The following is a 16001-nucleotide window of genomic DNA, read 5'->3' on the forward strand; positions in this document are numbered from 1 at the left end:
CTTCTCTAATAATTTTACTTTAAAAAATATGGCAGATAGGATGCCTGGGTGGCTGAGCAGTTGAGCCACTGCCTTTGGCTCAGGTCGTGATCCCTGGGTCCCGGGATCGAGTCCCACATCGGGCTCCCTGTGTGGAGCCTGCTTCTCTCCTCTCCCCTGTGTCTTTGCCTCTCTCTGTGTGTGTCTCTCATGAATAAATAAATAAAATATTTTTAAAAAATATGACAGAGAAGTTTTAAGATTTGGGGATTGACATGGGGTGAAGCCATTAATGCAGGGAGGTGCTGCCAAAACTCAGCTGACAAGCGTCCCTGGGACACTAATCTTTCCACTAGGTCCTTGTATTGATCCAAATTTTTTTGAAAATTTATCCTCTAAGATCATTTCTTTATTGGATAGTTTGTCTGTTTAAGAGACAGGCAGAGAAGCAGGGAGCAGAAGAGGGAGACACAGGCTCCTCAAGCACACTCTGCCCCAAGCGCAGAGCCTGCCAGGGGCGGGATCTCAGGATGCTGAGACCATGACTTGAGCCACAACCCAGAGTCAGATGCCTAGTGACTGAGCCGCAGGCGTCAAGCCCCATGTTCCTGCTGTGGGCACTCCTGCCCCCCCACCCCCCGCCCCCCGTAGCCACTGAGAGCTCGGGCTTTGGTCTGCGCTCCAACTGCCAGGTGGTCTGGGGGCTACAGTGCAGGCTGCACGTCCCCTCTGTCCCACCTCAGGCTGAAAGGGCCTCAGCCCTGAGAAGGAATCGGATCTTCCCGACCACCCCTAGCCGGAGGGAGCTGCTGGAGCAGCAGGTAGAAGAACTGGTGCCCGCCTTGCTGTGCTTGGACGACCTTTCCATTGTTCAATTTATGGAAACGTATCCTGAATTTGGCACCACCGAAGAGATCCTGGACCTGCTGTTTGCAAAGTGAGCACCCTGACCCTCCACAGCCCAGGGGGATGGGCCACCTACTGGTTGGGAGTCTTGGGAATGTTCCTGAACTTCCCGGCCCCTGGGGCTGCTCCTCCGACTGGAGCAGAGTCACACGGGGCCTAGTGGGGTCCTGTAGGGCAGTCCCCGGGGCCTGGCCTGTGGCAGGTCGGCTAGAGGGGCTGTGATTGTGCTCAGCAGTCATCGTTCTCCTCCCCATGACGAAGCCTGTTGCCGCGTCCCCACCATCACCAGGGTTTGAGCTGGCCTGTTTTCCCATGGAAAGGGAGGTTTGAGAGTCCATCTGGGGTCTGTGTCCTGGGGGCAACCGGAGTAGGGGACCCCGGGGACACCGGGGCACCCTGGCCCACTCGGATGTCGGCCATGGGCCTGGCCGGAGCCCTTTCATTCCTCAAAGCATTCAGGAGGACCCAGCAGGTGCAGGCGCTTCTCCAGGGGCTGCCTGTGGCCCCACGCACAGAGCGGATGGCCCCCCAGGGCTCCAGGCTAGTCAAGGGTCAGAGGGTGACAGCAGCTATGAGGAGAGGTCGGGTCCACAGGAACTTTCATGTGATGCCCCCCCTGCCCTCCTCTAGATATGGATGCAACAAATATCTGAATGATGACATCGTGGGATCCGTGGAGCAGTGCAAAGTGTGAGTGAGCTCTGGCTCATGCAGGAGGGCCTTCCTCTCCAAGAGGGCAGCGAGGGGGCTGTGGCCTGGAGGGGCTGCTGGACCCTCACCCCACACATCTGCAATTCCTGTGACAGGGTAAAGGTCTAATGGGTCCTTTGAGAAAAGAGGAAAAGAGAGCTGTGGATGGGGTGCGGGCTTTGTGGGAGAGCACTGGGAGCCCTAATGAAGTCCTTCTCCATGCCTGCCCCTTTCAAAGTCCTCTGTCTACCCCCCTCCTGGGACCCAGAGCAGAGGGTGTGGGGAGCATCGCACTCACCAAGCTGGTGGCAAACCTGGACCCAGGTGCACAGCAGGTGTTCAGGAGAGCCAGTGAGTGCTCACGGACCAGACGGCCCCTGCCCTTTGGGAGATTAGAGTCAGTGGAAGGACAACCCCTGGGGGCCCCTCGTGAGTGAGGCAGCGCTGAGCCACAGGAGGGAAGGCGGCAGTACCGGGCAGCTCCTGGCAAGGCCTGGCAAGACACAGAGCCCAAACCCTCCCCACTCGGACATTCCCAGAGCGACAGTGTGTGCAGTGAGGGGCAATGACAAGGCCAGACACCCCCCTTCCCCGGATGCCTGCCAGTGGATTCAAGGGGCAAGTGGGCAGGGAGCCAGGCTGAGGAGGGAGTCATGCTTCCCCAGGGAAGACAGTGATGGTCACACCACTAGTCATGGGGCTCCCATGCACAGAGGCTTCGTGCCAGCCCCGTCCTCAGTGAGCAGGCCTGTGGCAGGCAGGACCACCAGGTGGCAGGTGGACAAGGAGCAGCACTGGCCTCCGACAGCCCTGAGCGGAAGGCCTGGGGGCCCCATTCCTGCAGGGCTTTCCCCGGGACACCTTGGTGTGAGGGAGCCCTGTCTTCTGACGCCTCTGCCCACCTGTCCCTCCCCAGGGCCATCTCCTGCATCCTGGACATCTGGCTGGAGTACATCAGGAGGATTTTCATCAGCCCACCAGAATTTCCTCTTCCTGAGGAAACTTCTGGCATTCATGGGGGCTCAACAGGCCAGGCTCAGACCTGGAAAAAACCGAGCCCAGCGTTACCTGGAACGATTCCAGCTACCTGGAGCTCGTGGAATTAGACGATGAGGATGAGGAGGACTGGGGGGTGGCCAGCTTGGGACAGGGTGGGCCACACAGACCCAACCTCCATGCAGCTGGGCCGGGAGCAGTGGGTAGGCTCACCACCCCATTCCCACGGGCTTCAGTCTGGGGAGACCTCCCAGGGCTCTTGTACTCACACACGTTGAGCAGTGGGAAGAGTGTCCTTGATTTGGGAGGGACGTGGAAAGTCCGTCCTGGTGATGATACTTTGTCTTCTTGGGGGCTACAGCTTTGGCCCCAGAGCAACACCCCTAACCCACCTCAGGAGCCCACCCCAGCTCCGACTGTGGGGCCTGTGGCACCTTCAGGGCCTGAGGTGACCGAGCCGGTCCCGGCTGCTGGAGGTGAGGGCTTGGCCCAAGCTGAGATGCTGGCTACTGAGTCCAAGTCAATGCACATGGTTTTTGGCACCTATGATTCCCCACCCTGATGAGGAGCCACCTGCACCCTTGGCCACCCTGTGGAGGAGTAGGCCCTGGCGCCTGCAGTCAGGGTCCCCAAAGTGCCAGGGCCGCCACCTGCCTCTGGAGCAACTGGCTTCGACCCCTGAACAACCCCCTGAACCACCTCAGGAGCCACCCCAGCTCCTACCGCGGGGCTCGTGATGGCTGCAGCCCAATGGAGGCTTCCCTCCCCGTCATTGTGCTGTTTCCATATTTTGTTTTCTTTAACCTCTATAATGGCTTATGAATTTTATTTGTAATAAAAGATAAGTTAACGGCAGAAAATTTACTCTGATGCTTTTAAATTATACATCGTGGTACTTTAGGTCCATTCATAGTGTCACAGGCCCCGGAGCCCAGGGCACTGGGGGACAACAGCCCAAGATCGGCGCTCCCCCCAGGACAGGCAGAGGCCAGGAGGGGTACAGGAAAGCAAGGACGCTCCTACCACTGGGCGGCCCCGAGCTGGGCGGATCGCGGCGCCCCCCCACCCCCAGAGCATCCAGGCCCCTGTGGCCTGGAAGCTGCGGTAGTTACTGCGGGAGCTGACTCCAGGGCTGAACAGCTGGCCGCCACCAGTGTGGCGTTCCTCCTCGTGTCACCCTGTGCCTGGGGACTGGCAGGGGCCTCACTGGATAAACAGCACCCACTGAGCCAGGCACCTGGCAGGGGGCGGGGCAGCTCCCCCAGCAGCACACACCTGAGAATCAGCACAGCAGGCCCCTACCCCAGAAGACCAGCTGGAAGGACAGGGGAAAACCAAGGTTATTGACCAAGCAGCACTGGAAACTTCTTAGGGGAAGTTGAGGGATTTACAGTATATAGAATCAGAGGATACTCCCCCTTGTTTTTTCTTTTCTGTTTGTTTCTGTTGTTTCCCAACCCCCTTTTTTTATTCTTTTTATTTCTTCTTTTTTTTCTCTTTTGCTCCTTTTTCCATGTATAACTTGTTTTTGTCCACTCCACACTGAGCAAAATGACTAGAAGGAACAATTTCACCTCAAAAGAAAAGAATCAGAAACAGTCCTCTCTCCCACAGAGTTACAAAATCGGATTACAATTCAATGTCAGAAAGCCAATACAGAAGCCCTATTATAAAGCTACTGGTGACTCCTAAGAAAAAAGCATAAAGGAACTCAATAAAATCATGAATGAGAAAAAGAAGGAATCACCCACCAAGCACTAAGGAAATACAAGCGATTTTAAAAACTTCATTAATGAGCCAGCTATACGCCAATAAATTAGGCAAATCTAGAAGAAAAATGGACACAATTTCTGGAAAACAAACCACAAACTACCAAAACTGGAAACAGAAAGAAAAGAAACGAAACCGGAACAGGCCGAATAACCCGGGATGGAAAATTGAAACAGTCAATCATCAGAAACCTCCCAAGACCAAAAGTCCACGGGGCCAGATGGCTTCCCAGGGGAATGCTATCAAACGTTGAAAAGAAGAAAAAACCGTAACCTATTCTAACGAAAGCCTGTGTCTGAAAAGACAGAAAGAGATGGGAATAACTCTCCAAACTCTTATCTATGAGGGCCAAGCATCACCTGAAGTCCACAAACCGGACAAGAGCACCCATCAAAAAGGAGAATTATAGGAACCAATGTCTCCCGATGAATACACGGATGCCAACATCTCAAACAAGATACGAGCCAATAGGATCCAACGGTACATGAGAAGTTACTCACTGTTGACCAGGTGGGCCTTTATTCCCCGGGACGCAAAGGCGGGTTCAATCAAACATCGGCAAACACTCATCCGTGTGACTGATCAGATCTGCAAGGAGAAATAAACAAAGAATCCAGATTAGATCCTCCTCAAGGGATACTAGCAGAGAAAGTCATTTGACAAAAATACGGCATCCACTCTACTGGATACCAAATGCTTTCAGAAGTATAGGGATAGAGGGAATGTTTCCCTTCCCCCCCCCAGCATCTTCAAAAGCCACTCTACGAAAATAGCCCACACAGCAATTATCATTCCCAAGGGGCAATACGATGGGAGGGCCTTTCCCAGAAGAAGATCAGGAGAAGGAAGAGCAGGGAACGAGAACAGGGACTGTCCACAGCTCATCCACTGCTATTTCAACATAAATCACTAGACCGTTCGTAGCTTCAGGAATCAGGCAACAAAAAGAAATAGAAGGCATTCAAATTGGCCTAGAAGAAGTCAAACTCTCCTTCTTTGCAGATGACATGATACCGTACACCTAGAAAACCCAAAAGACTCCACCCCAAGACTGCTAGAACTCATACAGCAAATTCGGCAGTGTGGCAGGGTACAAAATCAATGCCCAGAAATCAGTGGCCTTTCTAGACGCTAACGATGAGACTGAAGAAAGAGAAATTAAGGAGTCAACCCCATTTACGATGGCACCCAAAAGCATGCACTACCTAGGAATAAACCTAACCAAAGAGGTAAAGGATCTCTACCCGAAAAACGACAGAACATGTCTGAAAGAGACTGAGGAAGACACAAAGAGATGGAAAAATATTCCATGCTCATGGATCCGAAGAATGAATATTGGGAAAATGTCAATGTGACCCAGGGCAATTTACACAATGAATGCAATCCCTATCAAAAATACCACGGACTCTCTCAGAGAGCTGGAACAGATCATCTGAAGATTTGTGTGGAATCAGAAAGGACCCCGAATGGCCACGGGAATAGTAGCCAAGAAAACCAGAGCGGGGGGCAGCACAATGCCGGATTTCAGGTTGCGCTGCCAAGCTGTGCTCACCAAGACAGTGTGGTACAGGCAGAACTACAGACACATCCATCAATGGAACAGAAGAGGAATCCAGAAGTGGACCCTCAACTCGATGGTCAAGACCATATATTTGACCAAGCAGGAGAGACCATCCACTGGAAAAAAGACAAGTCTCTTCCATAAATGTCAGGGGAATACTGGACAGCCACATGCGGAGGAGGGAAACTGGACCACTGTCTCACAGTACACAAAGATAAACTCAGAATGGATGAAAGATGTAAATGTGAGACGAGATTCCATCAAAACCCTGGGGGAGAACACAGGCAATGCCCTTCCGAACTTGGCCACAGCAACTTCTTGCAAGATACACCCATGAAGGCAAGAGAAACAAAAGCAGAGATGAACTATTGGGACTTCACCAGGATGAGAAGCTTCCGCACAGCCAAAGAGACACTCAACAAAACCAACAGACAATCTCCAGAATGGGAGAACCTTTGTGCAAATGACCCGTCGGATAAAGGGACAGCATCCAAGATCTCTAAAGAACCTATTCAACTCAACAGCAGAGAAACCAACAATCCAATCTGGAAATGGGCAAAAGACACGAACCGAAATGGCACAGAGCAAGACGTAGACGTGGCCAACAAGCCCATGAGAAAATGCTCCGCATCACTGTATTTCCATCAGGGAAATACAGATCAAAACCACAACGAGATCCCACCTCACAGCGGTGAGAATGGGCAACATTGGCCAGACAGTAAACAACAAATGTTGGACAGGATGTGCAGAAAGGGGAACCCTCCTGCACTGTTGGTGGGAATGTGGCCTGGTGCAGCCACTCTGGGAAACTGTGTGGAGGGTCCTCAAAGATTTAACAATGGATCTGCCCTATGACCCAGTAATTGCCCTGTTGGGGATTTACCCCAAAGATACAGATGCAGGGAAACCCCGGGACACCTGCACCCCGATGTTTCTAGCAGCAATGTCCACAAGATCCAAACTGTGAAAGGAGCCTCGGTGTCCACCGAAAGATGAATGGATAAAGATGTGGTCTCTGATACAATGGAATATTCTGGGATCCCTGGGTGGCGCAGCAGTTTGGCGCCTGCCTTTGGCCCGGGGCGCCATCCTGGAGACCCAGGATCGAATCCCATGTCGGGCTCCCGGTGCATCGAGCCTGCTTCTCCCTCTGCCTGTGTCTCTGCCTCTCTGTCTCTCTCTGTGTGACTATCATGAATAAATAAATAAAATCTTAAAAAAAAAACAATGGAATATTCCTCAGCCATTAGAAATGACAATTAACCACCATTTGCTTCGACGTGGATGGAACTGGAGGGTATGATGCTGAGTGAAGTGAGTCAATCAGAGAAGGACAAACATTATATGGTCTCATTCATTTGGGGAATATAAAAGATAGTGAAAGGAAATAAAGGGGAAAGAGAAAATGAGTGGGAAATATCAGAGAGGGAGACAGAACATGAGAGACTCCTAACTCTGGGAAACGAACAAGGGGTGGTGAAAAGGGAGGTAGGCGGGCGGTGACAGGATGACTGGGTGACGGGCACTGAGGGGGGCACTTGATGGGTTGAGCACTGGGTGTTATTTATGTTGGCAAATTGAACTCCGACAAAAAATAAATTAATTAAAAATAAGTAAGATCTAACTGTTGGGGTGCCTGGCTGGCTCCGGTGGTGGTGCATGCGATTCTTTGTCTCAGGGTTGTGGCTTCGAGCCCCACCTTGGGTGTGGGGATTACTTAGAAATAAAACTTTTAAAAAAATAAAGCACTTTTTAGCACTTATGCAGAGGATAACCTTTGATCCTTTAGTTTTTGAAAAAATGTGGCAAAAATATAGGAATGTGAAATGATCTGGTAATATTAAAAGTAAAATTTTTTAAAGAAGTTTTAACTTTTACTATAGATCAACACCGAAAAATATTTGAAAAATAAAACCTCTTGCTAAAGAAGCTAAATGTTGGTATTCTAGTGTTCTCTTTGTAGATCCCAGTCTGTACTTCCGGGCATGTGGGTTAGAGACTCATCAGGACTCTGAGTCTCCCCTTTCTCCAAAGGCCCCTTCCATACAACTCAGCTCCACTTAGTCCAACTTCCCATCACCATGGTCTGTCTGCCTTAAGGCCCTGGCGGAGGCACAATGGTGACCTTCAGCCCCACTTGCCAGGTTTCTCAGAAGGTCATGGCCCTGGTCATACGGGGTCAGACAGGCACTATCAAAGATACCCAGTAAAGATTTCTGGTGGCCCTCAGCCTAGGTCTCTGCTACTGGAAGCAACCCGGTGCCAGAGAGGCAGCTTTTCTCTCTCAGTCTCCAGAAATCTCTTTGCATTTTGCCTCCAAACTTCTGAATTGAGCTAAGAGTAGGAGAAAGAGTTTATTTTGTGACCACAGTCTATATATTATTATTAAGGTAATTCCTGAGTTATGCATCCTCCAGTCACCTCAGATAGCACCATGGCTGTTCACCACCCCACCCCCACAGACCAGAAAATAGGTTTAGGTATTTATCCTACTGGAGCCCTATCAGGCATCACTTAAGCTGTTTTGTTTTGTTTAAATAATTAGTGCAAAGTACTTTCCCCGAGTGAAATACACATTCTCACAGAGGCGATTTCCCTAGGGATTCCCGTGCTGCGGCCCCAAGCCTTGGAAGTGTTTTCCCTCAACCAAAACCAGTACTGAACTTAAACATCAAGGGGAAATACTCCAAGGAGTCCTGAGCTGACCTGTACTCTTGCCAAACTAGCAAAATCCTAAAACCATGGGCTAGAGACCAAGTAAATGAGCACATCCCTGGTTGAAACTGATACATCATTTAAAAAAAATCTCCTCCAATGATTCTATGGTACAGTTAGGGTAGAAACACTCTGTCCAGTCATGTGTGAGGATGATGATCAAACAATTCTATTGTCTGACTAAGGCAATACCTGTCCTACTCCCAAGCTCTAGTTGTATTGAACTGTAATTCTGGGAAACCACTTTATTAGAGACCCATCTGGTGGCTCAGCCAGGAATCGCACAGGGTGTCTCCAGGAAGGAAGGGGCCAGTCCTGGGGCCTCTGCTAGTGCTAGGACCCCTAAGATTTATGCACACACTCCCTTCTCAGAGGAGGCCCCGTTCTGGTAGGATTATCTCCACTGACCCATGGATGTGTGTTGGGCAGTTGTACTGAGATCAAGGGACTTCAGCATAGGGCTGATAATGTATAATTATATAATCACACGAGACTTATTTGGATGGCACGCTCACAGCTTAATTGAATGGAGAGGTCCCTCACAGGATATCTTTCAGTGGCAACAGTATAGGGCCACCACCCAGAAAGCTAGGATAGAAAAGAAACTCCCCAGAGGAGAGGGATTGAAGAAGGGCTTACTTAGGGAGATGATGTCTCGCATCGGGATATGGAGTCTCTGAGCCAGGGAATTATGAATGGATGACAGGATCTTAGAGACACTAATATTCATGATTTATCTTATCTACTGTTAGTAGATTCAGGTGGTGATTCACAGGATATGCACAGAAGATATGGCTAAGCTATAAATGGCTTAACCTCTACCAATCTGGGCTATGTTTAAATCAATTCAGTGTGTAAAAATTTGAGGTTGGTAACAGTGGTTTTTTGAGTTCAAGGTCTCTGCCTGCTGTGAAAAAATAAACAGAGGTCTGCTATGCAAAGATCATCTTTGGCTCATCCATAAACCTTGACTGATCATTTCAAATGATTTGTCTTTATGTTCATGGATTAGTTTTCCTCTTGATCAAATCCAATGCTAGAACCCTCTTCTTATATAGATTTTTTTCATTTCAACTATTGTACTTTTCAACTCCAGAATTTTTAACTCCATTTTAAAATCTATCACGATGTATTGAAACTCTTGATTTGGTAAAATTGAATCCTTTCTGGTTTCATTTTTTAGGAGGGAGAGAGGGAAAAGAGGAAGAGAGAATCTTAAGCAGGCTCCACACTAAGCATGGAGCCCATGGAGGGCTCGATCTCATGACCTGAGCCAAAATCAAGAGTCAATTTACCAACTGAGCCACCTAGGCGCTCCCCACCCCCAGGTTTCATTTCTTAAGCATCACTGAAATAGTTCTTTTAAAGCCACTTCCTTAGGAGCATGGTCCTCAGTTTCATTACCAATCTCTGCCCACTCCCATGAACGGTACTTCCTTTCTTTGAGTGACTGCCATCCTCTGTTGTTGAATATTGACATTTTGAATATCACAGCGTGGTAATTTTGCAAACGGCACTCTTCTGCCTTTTCTGGGTTTTATTTGTTTGTTTACAACTTGTGTGGATGGTGTTACTTGTTTAATGTTTTTCTCAACTTTTTGTAAAGGGTCTTTGTTATGAGTGCCCTGAAGTCTCTTCTGTTAGCCTAGCGGTCACCGTGTGATTTGAGAGAGAGCCCCTTAAATGCCGGGAGCCAAGCCACCACGAAGCACTCTGCTAGTCACTGCAGACGCCCCTGCGCTGCGCTCTGCCCCACAGGGCGCAGGCAGGGAGTTAACTCTGTCTTCCCTTCCCTTGCTGTTGCCCTGGTGCTGAAGGCAAACTCATGTGGTCCTCTCAAGGGTTTTCTAAGAATATGTCCAGCCACGGGCATCAGCATGGCCCTTGGATTGCCTGGCACACAGCAGATTTTCGGTGTCCTTCGTCCCTTGATAATCCCCAGCATCTTCCTTCCCAGGTGTTTCGGTCTGCCTGCCTCTGGCCTCTCTGGTTGGCCCCTTGCCCAGACAGGTGTGGCTAGTATGTTCACTGACATGCTCTTGGCAGTGTCACCCAGGAGCTCCTAAAAGCTCTGAGGCAGTTTGAAACTGCCTCAAACAAATGAAAGACCCTGAGTCAGTGCTTCTTGGAGTCCCCAAGGAGGTCAGAATACACAACCACAATTCTCTGAGAATAATCAGTCTTGCTGGCATGAGCACACTGTCCCAGGAAAGTAGACCACTGTCCTCATGGTGACCACAGAGCTGGGGAGTGTGGCATGGTAGGTGGTTAAGTTAAAATCTCATAAAGACTGTTTTACTGAAATTCAGTACCTTTTTCTTTTTTTCTTTTAAGCCCTTCCCCAGGTTTTGTGTTTTTTAGAAGTCAGAAAAAGTCGATTCCAATAGTTTTTGTCAGCTTGATCATTGCCTTCATGAAGGGATGGTGTGTCAGAGTTACTTACACTAGCATTTTAGGTGACATCATTCAACATTTTTATTTCATTTCATTTCATTTATTTTATTTTATTGTTAAAGATTTTATTTATGAGAGACAGAGAGACAGAGAGGGAGAGAAATGGGGGTCAGAGACACAGGCAGAGGGAGAAGCAACCTCCATTCAGGGAACCCAATGTGGGACTCAATCCTGGGTCTCCAGGATCATGCCCTGGGCTGAAGGCAGCGCTAAAACTGAGCCACCCGGGCTGCCCTATTCACCTATTTTAATTGTACATTCCTTTTCAAAGGTGATACTAGTAGGTCTCACCTGAGCATTCATACTTTTTCAATTTATTTTTTTCCTTTTGTTTAATTTCAAATTTGGAAAACATATGTATACATCTTGTTCAAGTTTTGTGTTCATCAACATATTGTCAAAGATAGATACTTGCTGTTGTTTGTAATAACCAAAGGGTCAGCTTTATATAAGCATGCAGCTTTATAAAATATCAAGATGTTTCTTTCACTCGAGAGCTTTATTAACTTACTTCATATTGTTCAAAATGTCACACCACAGTGATTAGTTGAAAAAGCATTGTGATCCATTTGCATGAATATGCTTTTGATTTATACATATACTTTGATTTTGTCATAGAATTGCTTCCTGTAATCTATCTCTTAATCCTCAAAAGGACCTCATAAAGACAATATTATTCTGGTGGAGTTTAGGCTCTAAGTAGGCCCCAAAGAGCGTTAATACTAGAGGTTGAGGCAGTAGGGTTCAAAGAAGAGAATCTAGAGAAGGTACAGTATGTTTACAGAGTATGCATTATTTTCATTGGGGTGAAGTAAACTCAGACAAACCATGTAAATTCCCAGAACCAAATTAAATTTTCTAAACGTCTAGAATATCTATTCACATGGTTGTAAAAAGCTCCTAAATTCCAAGGTAAAAAATGATCCTTACTTCAGCTCATGAACTTGAATGTATGACATTGAAGGTAGACCCACTACTCACTAATCAGTCACTTAAACATGCATGCAGCAGCTCATTCTGGATCTGTTGCTTGCTTTCTTCTTTATAATTTTATTTAAATTCAATTAATTAACATATAGCATATTATGAATTTCAGGGGTAGAGATCAGTGATTCATCAGGTGCATGTAACACCCAATGCTCATTACATCACAGCCCTCCTTGACGCCCATCACCCAGTTACCCCATCCCCCCACCCACCTCCCCTCCAGCAGATTCAGTTTGTTTCCTAGAGTTAAGAATCGCTTATGTTTTTTTCTCCCTCTCTGATTTCTTATTTTATTTTCCCTCCCTTCCCCATTACCCTGTTTTGTTTATTAAAATATGAGCAAAGAACTCCAGGAATTTGTGGCGGAGTGGGCAAATAACCGAGGCCCTCCCGGCTGCCCGATGCTCGCACCGCCTCGAGGCGCAGGCAGGTGGAACCCCAGCGCGTCAACTCGTAGGAGGACGGGGCCCAGTGACACCCCCGGGACCGAAGGACTGCACACAGGACTCGTCGGGAGGAGACTCGCAGCTGTGAGAAATGCTGTGCAGAGCTCTCCAGCTTCTCGGGGTTCCTAGGACACGAGACAAATCGCACTGCCCCAGCTGTGCGCACATGACCCATGGCAGGGGCCGGGCTGGGCAGAGTCCCCGGGCGCGCTCAGCCGCCGCCGCCGGCCCAGGGGGTGCGGAGGGTCCCAGGGAGGGGGCGGCGGCCGGGGCGCTCAAGGACAAGCCGGGGCGAGTGTGTCGTGGACCTGAAGGCTGAGACCGTCTGCCGAGCGCGCCCCAGGACGGAAGCTACTACCCAAAGGCAAAGCGGCCGCCACCTGGTCATTGCGAGCCCCGCGGGGCACAGGGTGGGTGGTGAGCGGCGCAGCGCCGGCGCCAGCAGCCCCCGGGCCGGAGCAGATCCTGCGTCCGCAGCAGCCGCCTGCAGCACATCCCGCTCCCGAGGCCTCCGCCACCGGGGAGCACGTGGGCCTGCGCGCCCTCCACTCGGGGGTGACCCCCTCCAGACCCTGGGCCGAGCAGGGACCCGCAGCTTTCTGCGACCAGCAAGTCGGCAGCCAGGGCCTGTCTCCGGTCGCCCGACACCAGCCCAGCTGCCTCACGCGAACACCCCTTCCCCGCAGCTCCCCGGGCTGCACCCTTGCCCTGGAGCCCGACGGACGGGTGCTGCCAACGCCAGGTCGCGCCTTCCCCGTGCTTTGCTACCTCAGGCCCAGGGCTCTGTGCTCCTCCAGAGCCCTTCCTCCACCGAGGCGTTAGACCCGTCCAGGAAAGGGAAGGGGAAGCCGCCGAACGTGTCCCTGGGGCAGGCCAAACCCAGACAGGCCGTCCTCTGCAAGCACAAGCCTAAGTACTGTAGCAGGGCTTTGGGGCCCATAGCTCCCTGCAGATCCACCTCCGCTCCCATACCGGAGAGAGACCCTTCGTGGGCTCTGTCTGTGGCCGCCGGTTCACCACCCAGGGCAACCTCAAGTGCACTTGCATGGACATCCCCAGGGAGGCCCACCCCCAGCTCTTTCCCAAGTTCCACGACAAAACGTCGGCAGGCCATGGCATTCCCTATGCACTCTCTGTAGCCATCCCCGTAGATGAATCGAGTCTCTCTTTAGACAGCAAACCTGTCCTTGTAACAGGGACCCCCGGTCTAGGGCTACCTCAGAATCTCTCTTCAGGGACTAACCCCAAGGACCTCCTGGGCGGCCCGCTGCCCAATGACCTGCAGCCCGGGACTTCCCCAGAAAGTGAGGACGGGTCCCTACTGTCTGGGGGGGTGGGAGCAAGCCACACTTCCCCGAGGGTTGGTGGTTTCCAAGGGAGTGGGACCCCGAGCCGGGTCGGAGACCCTGAAATTACAGCAGCTGGTGGGGAACATTGACAAGGCCACCACCGACCCCAACGAATGTCTCATTTGCCACCGGGTCTTGAGCTGCCAAAGCTCCCTGGAGAGGCATTACGGCCCCACACCGGGGAGAGGCCATTCCAGTGCAAGATCTGGGGTCGGGCATTGTCCACCAAGGGCAACCTGAAGATGCACCTCGGGGTTCCCCGGACCAACACGTCCATAGAGATGCGGCACTCGTGCCCCATCTGCCAGAAGAGGGTCCCGAACGTGGCCCTGCTGCAGCAGCGCATCCAGATGCACATGGGCGGCCAGAATCCCCACACGCCTCTGCCCCAGATCCCCTGTGACTTCCCAGGTCCCGAGGCCGCGATGGTCAGTGAACACGGCAGCGCGGGTGCCACCTGTCACGATGATGTCATCAGAGCATCGACTTGGATGAGCGGGGCCCCAGGACGCTTCGGGCTGCTTCCCAGCGCCCACTCAGCATCCCCCACGCTCGGTCACACAATACACTTTGCGGACAGCAGACATATACAATGCATGTTGTCAACTTTCTCCATCATTAACCACATGACAAAGCTCTTTTAAAGGTACAAGGGGAGGCTACGGAAGGAGTTGCTTCCACCTGTATTCCTGATTGCACTTTCTTCCTCGTATTTGTCAAAACAGAAAGAAGCTTTTTTTTTCTTTAAGTCTTTAGTTTAAAAAAAAAAAAAGGGCAAACCTATAGGATTTTCAACTTTTGGTGACAGTCATGGAAATCTGAAGACTCATGAGTTCTAAGACTAGGGTTTCTGAACTGAAATTAAGAATTCAAGGATTACAGTTAAAGTCTCAGAGCGAAAGACATGAGGCCGAGTATTTTTCAACGAAAGCCCAAAGAGAAAAACAGAGGCTGACGACAGAGAAGAGCTGTGACATAAACCACAGATGATGTCAGAATTGTGATTTCTGTTAAATTTTGCCAGGTATGCATGGATGTACGTACAGATACACACACATAGATCTCCGACAGTTCTTGTTCCTTAACGGTTATGCTCAAGGTTTGGTGGGGGGACCATCATTCTTTGTCTTGGCATATTTTGCTTACTTTTTGCTATGAAGGACATAGAAAATTAAGTATAAAGATGATTTACAGTTTCAACTGTAAAAAAAAATATCAGTTTTTTAGTCCATAAAATCCAGACACCTACTGATAAAGCATCCTAGGAGGATCATCACTAGAAAAGTCCAATGGGACACACGGAAAAACTTCACGTTAACTACTTCCAAAGACAAAATTATTTTCACACTCTCTAGAGGTATTCAATATTTAATGTTGATGCCTGATGGAAAGGTCTGAAGTACTACAAACGCTCAGACATTGTAAAAAGGATGTAGTACTGCCATGTCTACCATCAATTCTATCTAAATAAGTGCTATTTTATGGTGTTAGTTATTACTGTATATAAAACTATTGAAGACCAAGATTCTTTGGACATATTCTTACAGTTTCCCCAAATGTGTAAGATGGAAATAGGACTTTTTTGAGCATTCATTTTTTCCCCTCCTGATTCACTAGCACCTCTCAAAATAAGCTCTAGGGAATCATGAAGTCCATTCGATAATTTCCTACTAAACACCCTAAATTACATATAAGACAGCCACGTTGATATAGATCTACTCAGATTGTCAAGGAATTATTTAACTTAGATTATGAGCAGCTACATTTCCCAGTGCTTCCAGTCTGGGACCTCATTTCTAAGTGTGTGAGTTGGTTCTCCTGTTTCCATAATAACCAATTTAACAATCAGCTTGGCAGTCAACTACTTTAGAGTTAGTTTCATTAATGTTAGCTCTCATCTCATTAATACATGAATCGACTGACACTGTGGGACTACTTATTTTTCTATATACTCGTAAAAGGGCTCTGAATTCAAGGTAACAAACCTTCTGGAAGAATTAGCTCAGGCTCTTTTGTTTAAACTCAATCTTGGGGATCCCTGGGTGGCACAGCGGTTTGGCGCCTGCCTTTGGCCCAGGGCGTGATTCTGGAGACCCGGGATCGATTCGCACATTGCGCTCCTGGTGCATGAAGCCTGCTTCTCCCTCT

At 49.5% G+C, this 16001-nt stretch overlaps 1 protein-coding gene across 1 annotated transcript; it reads left to right on the forward strand.

Moving 5' to 3' along the window:
* Window positions 1-333: 333 nt before the first annotated feature.
* On the forward strand, window positions 334-14408 carry LOC119878185 (sal-like protein 4; the record flags this gene model as incomplete). Its single annotated transcript, XM_038588900.1, is given in 9 exon segments — window positions 334-916; window positions 1516-1575; window positions 2492-2609; window positions 2933-3047; window positions 12848-13144; window positions 13147-13428; window positions 13431-13896; window positions 13898-14019; window positions 14022-14408. Coding segments are annotated over 9 exon segments (2182 nt in total), but the record flags the coding sequence as incomplete, so codon positions are not given.
* Between the last annotated feature and the right edge of the window lie 1593 nt (window positions 14409-16001).

Source organism: Canis lupus, unplaced genomic scaffold, assembly GCF_011100685.1.
Source record: "Canis lupus familiaris isolate Mischka breed German Shepherd unplaced genomic scaffold, alternate assembly UU_Cfam_GSD_1.0 chrUn_S113H273, whole genome shotgun sequence".
Taxonomy (NCBI): Eukaryota; Metazoa; Chordata; class Mammalia; order Carnivora; family Canidae; genus Canis; species Canis lupus.